A 7159-nucleotide genomic window follows, 5' to 3' on the forward strand; every position below is an offset into this window, starting at 1 on the left:
TCCCCAGCACAGAGGGAAGGTCCACATCCCCCAGACTCTCACCCATTCTGCACGTCCACCACCAGCGCGCGGGGCTCGCGCAGGCCCGAGTTGACCAGCACGGTGCGGTAAGCGCCGTTGAGCTTCGACACCTCGATGGTGTCCCGGCCTTTGTCACACCAGTACAGGTTTCCTCCCACCCAGTCCACAGCCAGCCCATCGGGGTTGCTGAGCCCTGTGCGGTGAAGGACCTGCCGGGAGGAATCAGAGGTGATGGGGCTGAGCAGGGAGAACCAAACCCTAATCTCTCGGGGGTGACAGCATCGCCCTTCCCAGCCCAGATCTCCTTCCTCTTAGATTTAGATGGGATTTTGGGAACAAATTTCTCCCTATGAGGGTGGGGAGGAACAGGGTGCCCAGAGAAGCTGTGGCTGTCTCTGGATCCCTGGAAGTGTCCAAGGTCAGGCTGGACAGGGCTTGGAGCAACCTGGGACAGTGGAAGATGTCCCTGCCTGTGGCAGGGGAGAGTGAAACTGGACGAACTTTAAGGTTCCTCCCAACCCAAATAATTCCAATTATTATTATTATTATTATTATTATTATTATTATTATTATTATTCCCCCACCTTCCCTGTCCCGCACTTTAGGGCAGCACAGAGCCCACCCCTGCTCGGGATGGGGGTACAAAACATCCCACAGTAACCAGGGCTGACTCCCAGAGCCCGGCGGTGACCCCACAGCAGGGCAGGGGGTGGGTGAGGCTTGGCTGCTCGGTCCAGGGGTGTCCAGGACTATCCCAGCCCCTCACCTGGACATCCAGGAGTGCCCCAAGGCTGTCCTGGCCCCTCACCTGGATGTCCAGGGGTGTCCCAGGACTATCCCAGCCCCTCACCTGGACATCCAGGAGTGCCCCAGGGCTGTTCTGAACCCTCACCTGGACATCCAGGGGTGGCCAGTGGTGCCCAGGACTGTCCCAGCCCCTCACCTGGATGTCCAGGAGTGGCCAGGAGTAGCCCAGGACTGTCCCAGCTCCTCACCTGGACGTTGCTGCCGTTGATGTGCATGCGGCGAATCATGCTGCCCTGCGTGGTGACATCTGTCCAGTAGATCATCTGCTCCCGGTAGTTGAAATCCAGAGCCACGGCGTTGTTCAGCCCCTGGAGAAGAGGGAGGGAGGGAAGACAATTGCAGCAGCCTCAGCGGTTGCCATGGGCTCTGGAGGGGCTTTGCAGAGCCCACAACCTCACTGCCTGCCCCGTGCTCGCAGTGACCTCCTGCCATTTGAGTGAATTTGCCATTCCCTTGGGAAGCTGAGAGCCCAAACTCCTCAGCTGGCAGCTCCCACATCCTTCAGGGCCAGCTCTGTCCCCAAATCCCAGCCACAAGGGGCTGGTGTCCCTCCTGCTCCCAGCTCATCCCTCACCTGCTTGAGCAGAGTGTAGTTGGAGCCGTCCAGGTTGAGCTTCCTCAGGTAGTACCGGTTGGCGAAGATGAGGAAGGGCTCTTCGTCTGCGTGGGGAAAGGGAAAAGTGGCAGAAAAGCACATCTGGGAAAAGGACAGAGCCCTGCAGACCTGCCACCCTCCCTGTTCCACTCCCTCGTGATCTGAGGAGCAGCTGCTTCACCCTGTCACCAACTCCAAGAGCATCCCACGGCCACCAGGAAGGTCTTGGGCTCTGCCTACACCTGGCTCTCACCTGTGACAGCCTTGCAGCTGGTGGGGTTGTCAGGTCTGAGCTTGTAGCCCTCGGTGCACAGGCATTTGTAGCTGCCCAGKGTGTTGATGCACTTCTGGCTGCAGGGGTAGGTGGTGGAGCACTCGTCGATGTCGATGCACGTCTTCCCATCGTCCTTCAGCCGGAAGCCGGGACGGCATCTGCACTGCAGGAGCAACCCGGAGCTGTCAGACACCTCCAAGGCCCGCGGGGAGGTGGCAGGTGCCGGGAGGTGACACGCATCACCGCGGGACACGCGGACTCAGCAAGGACAGCTGAGACGCACAAACAGCGCCAGAAGCGCCCGTGTCACATCCCCAGCCCAGCTGGCACAGCACAGACACAACCCTCGTGTCCAGGAAGGAGAGGGAGCAACGGGAGCTGTGCCAGGAGAGGTTTAGATTGGATATCAGGAAAAGGTTCTTCCCCTAGAGGGTGTTCAGGCACTGCTGGTTGGCACAGCCCCGAGGCTGCATTTGGACAACGCTCCCGGGCAYRGGGTGGGATTGTTGAGCTCTCCTGTGCAGAGCCAGGAGCTGGCCTTTGATGACCCTTGTGGGTCCCTTTGTTGCCTTGAAAGGCCAGTTTTTAATAATGACACAGACACGGTTAAGGGGATAAAAAGGGTTTTACCTCAGTATTTGGGATCCCAGGTGCACAGCTTGATGGCAGAATGCACCCCYGTGTACAGCACRGGTACAAGTTTTATAGGTTTCAGGAATTAGCATATCTATCTAGGATTCCCCAATAAGAAACTTAACAAATGCAGTAATGTCCCCCTATTCTAATGAGTCTCCCCCCAGATGAAGCCAGAGCCCAGTTTACACAAGATGTTCTGGACAGAAGGCTTCACCTAAGGCTGAGCTCGGGTTTAAGCTTCACCTAAGGCTGRAGCTTCGGGTTTAAGATWGCACAGGGCATGCTGACTCCTTCCTCAGGATGTTTGGTCTCTCTGCCCAGCAGAACTCTTAAACTAAGCTGGAATATCAAGCTTCACGAATTACAAGCCTGTGGGCTAAGGGGTGCAAGGGAATGCATAGAGGGTACAGAAAGCRTAAAAATGAAAAGCAAARATCATCAGGCATCACCTTCCTGTCCAAATATCCCACAATTCCATGATCCCTGCRTCAGGCCCCCTACCTTGTACCCGATCTTGAGGTCCTCACACTCCTGCGAGCAGCCGCTCAGYTTCTTGTTGAGGCACTCGTTGATGAAGCAGTTGAGCTCGTCGGAGCCGTCGGCGCAGTCRTTGTTGTTRTCGCAGAGCAGCGCCTCGGCGATGCAATTCCCGTTCTTGCACAGGAAGAAGGAGTCGTTGCACTTGTGCTCTGCAGAGAGGGGATGGYAGAGGTCAGTAGGGGGTGGCTGGGACCCCGCTATTCCCCTCCCAGGACCCCAGCAGGTACCTGGGCTGCTGCAGCGCGGGTTTTTGGGTGCCTCGTCCGAGTGGTCGTGGCAGTCGAACTCGCCGTCGCATTCCCACTGCCGGTTGCTGAGGCAGCGGCCGTTGGCGCAGCGGAACTCGTGGGGGCCRCAGGTGGGATATTCTGAGGGAGGGTGAGGGGCTCAGATGGAATCCCACCCACCTGAGCCTTCCGAGGCACCACGGAGCCGCTCAGAGAGAGAGAGGGGCACCGCGGAGCCAAACCTTCTGCTGGCAGTGACAGGGACACCACGGAGCAGTCGTGGTGCTTTGCACACGCATGGATCTCTCTGTGGGGTTGGATCTCTCTGTGGGGTTGGGTCTTTCCATGGGGTTGAATCTCTCTGTGGAGCTGGATTTCTCCATGGGGCTGATTTTCTCCATGGGGTTGGACCTTTCCATGGGGTTGGACCCCTCCATGGGGTTGGACCTCTCTGTGAGGTTGGATCCCACTGTGGGGTTGGAACCCTCTGTGGGGTTGGACCTCTCCATGGAGTTGAATCTCTCTGTGGGGTTGGGTCTTTCCATGGGGTTGAATCTCTCTGTGGGGCTGATTTTCTCCATGGGGTTGGACCTTTCCATGGGGTTGGACCTCTCTGTGAGGTTGGATCCCACTGTGGGGTTAGATCCCTCTGTGGGGCTGGACCTTTCCATGGGGTTGGACCTCTCCGTGGGATTACCCCTTCATGGGGTTGAATCTCTCTGTGGGGCTGGATCTCTCTGTGGGGTTGGATCCCTCTGTGGGGCTGAATCTCCCCATGGGGTTGGACCCCTCCATGGGGTTGGACCTTCCCATGGGGCTGGATCTCTCCAAGGGCTTGGATCCCTTTATCAAGCCTGGTGGGCTGCTCTCCACCAACAATCCCCTTCCGCTGCCTCTCCAGGTTCCCTCTCCCGACACTCACAACAAACCCCTCTGGGCTGATGAAAACCCTCCTGGGGTACTGTCCCAAAGCCCAGGAGACCCAAAGTGGCCACCCTGTGTCCCACAAACACCCACCACACTCCGGGGACTCATCGGAGCCATCACCGCAGTCGTCATCGTGGTCGCAGACAAAGTGTTTGGGGATGCACTGGCGGTTCCCGCACATGAACTCACGCTCGTCGCAGGTGTTGTTGTACACTGCAACGGGGGYACCGCCGCTGTCAGACCCCTCCAGCAGAGCCCCCCGTGCCTCCCCCAGCCCCCCACCCTCGGGGACTCACAGCAGCCAGCAGCCAGGGTCTCGTCAGCCCCGTCGGCGCAGTCCTTGTCCCCGTCGCAGAGCCAGCGCTCYGGCACGCACACGTAGGTGCCCGGGCACTGGAAGGATCCTGAGCTGCAGGTGGTTAGCCCTGGGGAGGGGAGGAGAGGGTTGGAGCCTGGTCATGCCATGGCTGGAAAGTTTGGGGAGCACAGGGGAAGGGTGAGACCACGGGGGAAGAAGGGATGGGCAGAGGTAGTAATGTGGATGTAGGGACACGGTGATGGAGCAGGCAGGGGATGAGGTGGGGGAGAGGGGATGAGATGGGGCAGAGGGGCTGAGATGGGAGAGAGGGGCTGAGATGGGGGAGAGGGGCTGAGATGGGGGAGAGGGGCTGAGATGGGGGAGAGGGGCTGAGATGGGGAAGAGGGGCTGAGATGGGGAAGAGGGGCTGAGACAGGGGAGAGGATAAAACAGGGGAGAGAGGCTGAGAGCTGAGATGGGAGAGAGGGGATAAAACAGGGGAGAGGTGCTGAGATGGGAGAGAGGGGCTGGAGTGGACTCACGGCAGCGACTGTCCTCGTCAGAGCCATCCCCGCAGTCGTCGGCCCCATCACACACCCAGAGCTTGGAGATGCAGCGGTGGTTGTTGCACTCGAACTGCACGGGGTAGCAGAACTTGTCTGGGAGAGAAAAAGAGGAGGAGACGGGGTCAGAGTGAGATGGTAACGGTAGGAGATGGCGGCAGAGCACGGCCAGGATGGGCCAGCCGGGCTCCAGGAGCCCAGGGGGTATTGGGGGTACTGCTCATGGTGATGGGGGTTGTTCAAAGAGGTCAGAACTAAAGCTGGAGCTGAAGGAACCCATAAAACCCCAAAAGGGCCACAGACACTTGGGCATGCACTGAGCAAACCAGCACACAAGACTTTTATACCAGTGACAGATAAAAACCTGAGAGCGTGGAGTAAAACCACAGAGCGGGGAGAATCTGGGGTCTGCTCCTTGGCAAAGGGATGTGAGGGAGAGAAGAGGGTCCTGCCCACCCTCCAGCACCACCCCAGAGCCCCGGCCCGAGCCCTGACTGTCCCCACCCTGCCGCTCACTGCAGTGCGTCTCGTCTTCGCCGTTCTCACAGTCGTCCTCCTTGTCACAGGTCCAGGTCATGGGGATGCACCTCCCACTCGGGCAGGCAAAGTAGTTGGACGGACATTTGGGCTTCCTCCCGCCTGCTTTGTGAAGGAAAATCAGCAAGGACGACTCCACGGATACATCCAGCATCCTCCCAGCCCTGAACTGAAGGATTCCACCCCAAAATTTCCCCYGAGATCCCACACCCCTGCAGGACCCTCTGCGCCAGAGCCACGTGGGCAGAGAACAACAGTCCCAGCGGGCAAACAAAGCACCCACGACCCAAAAGTGGCATCCCTGCCCCCAGAGCCCCCTCTGCCCTCCCGCTCTCACCGGGGCAGTTGCGCTCGTCCGAGTAATCGCCGCAGTCGTTGGCGCCGTCGCACACCCAGCTGGGAGCGTAGCACAGGGACGTGTGCTCGCACTTCTGGAACGTGGTGCCCTTCACCCCCAGCTTGAAGTAGCTRCTGCAGTCGGTGGCGGCTGCGGGGAGTCATGGCAGGAGCCCGGTGACCAGCGGGAAGCACGGCCAGAGCCCCTTGGTCCGGCTCCCACCGCCACTGCCCCGCTGCCCGAGCCCGTTGTGCCCCACACGCACCCAAATGTGCCCCCCACATGTGCCCCACATATGCCCAGGGAGCCATGGGGTGTGGGATGATGAGCRTGGCACAGGGAGGGTGCAGGGGTGGGCTGGGGCTGCCTCATCCCACAGAAGCCCGTGGCCCATGGGATGGGAGCAGGACCCTCCTCTTACCCCAGCTCAACTCAAATCCCAAAGACCCAGAACCCTGCCAGCAGCACTGAGGGCAGGAGCATCTCCAGAGCTGAGGAGGGGACTGGGCACAGGGGACAGGGGACAGGGCACAGGGGACAGGACACAGGGGACAGGACACTCACTGCAGTTCATTTCATCCGACGCATCCTCGCAGTCGATGAACTGGTTGCAGCGGCTGGAATTCCCGATGCAGGTCCCGTCGCGGCAGCGGAACTCGGTAGCGGCACAGCTGGTTTCTGTCATGGGGGAGAAGACCCCTCAGCAGATGAGGCACTGTGGGGTGACCCCACGGGCAAATCCACCCTTATGGCACCCGCTGGTGCTGYGGAGGGGCACCCATACCCCCACACTGCTCCCAGACTCCATCCCTGTCTGGATGAGACCTGGAGCCTCCTGGCTCTACCTGGCAGCCTAAGCCCCTCTCCCTGACACAACAACTCTGAAAAGCTCCCGACCGCCCCTGTCAGTTTGGAACCCCCATCCTGCAGCCCCCCAAGGGGATGCTGCCTCTAAAAATGCCACGAGGAGCAGCGACGCCGCACCCCGTGCCCCTCCTGGGTGTCAAACCACTCTCACTGGGAGGCCCTGGGTGCTGCATGCCCGTGCCCATGCCCAGGAGTTTTTCCTCTCAGCTGTCACACCGTGAGCTTTACAAAGCAGCACAAAGCTTGACCTTGACTCTCTCTTAAGCCCTGGTTCTGCTCTGCTGCTGTCAAGCTGACGGTAACTCCCTCCTGAAGCCGCTGTCCCTGTCCCAGGCAGCTGGCAGAGCCCTGGCAGGCGCTGGCCGGGTGCCAGGCAGACACTCACTGTTGCAGGGCACCTCGTCCGAGTTGTCCCCGCAGTCGTCCACGCCGTTGCACCAGTAGCGGCTGGCCACGCAGCGCCCGTTCATGCAGTGCAGGTAGCCCTTCTTGCACTTGCGGTTGCCTGCCGGGGAGGAAGAGGAGGAGGA

At 59.9% G+C, this 7159-nt stretch overlaps 1 protein-coding gene across 1 annotated transcript in view; it reads right to left on the reverse strand.

The window, feature by feature from the left end:
• The window catches only part of LRP1 (LDL receptor related protein 1), a 59655-nt gene that overhangs the window by 25623 nt on the left and 26873 nt on the right, over window positions 1-7159 (reverse strand). Inside the window, exons 38-50 of the mRNA XM_057387617.1 lie at window positions 7015-7134; window positions 6327-6440; window positions 5763-5912; window positions 5393-5527; window positions 4868-4984; window positions 4324-4452; window positions 4118-4240; window positions 3101-3241; window positions 2835-3022; window positions 1677-1860; window positions 1403-1488; window positions 1017-1136; window positions 43-230 (exon numbers count right to left, since the gene is read on the reverse strand). Coding sequence (XP_057243600.1) covers window positions 43-230; window positions 1017-1136; window positions 1403-1488; window positions 1677-1860; window positions 2835-3022; window positions 3101-3241; window positions 4118-4240; window positions 4324-4452; window positions 4868-4984; window positions 5393-5527; window positions 5763-5912; window positions 6327-6440; window positions 7015-7134 — 1795 coding nt within the window. The remainder of the gene's footprint in view (window positions 1-42; window positions 231-1016; window positions 1137-1402; window positions 1489-1676; window positions 1861-2834; window positions 3023-3100; window positions 3242-4117; window positions 4241-4323; window positions 4453-4867; window positions 4985-5392; window positions 5528-5762; window positions 5913-6326; window positions 6441-7014; window positions 7135-7159) is intronic.

The sequence above is a fragment of the Malurus melanocephalus genome, unplaced genomic scaffold, assembly GCF_030028575.1.
Source record: "Malurus melanocephalus ecotype Western Australia unplaced genomic scaffold, MMel_1.1 scaffold_1276, whole genome shotgun sequence".
NCBI classification, from domain to species: domain Eukaryota; kingdom Metazoa; phylum Chordata; class Aves; order Passeriformes; family Maluridae; genus Malurus; species Malurus melanocephalus.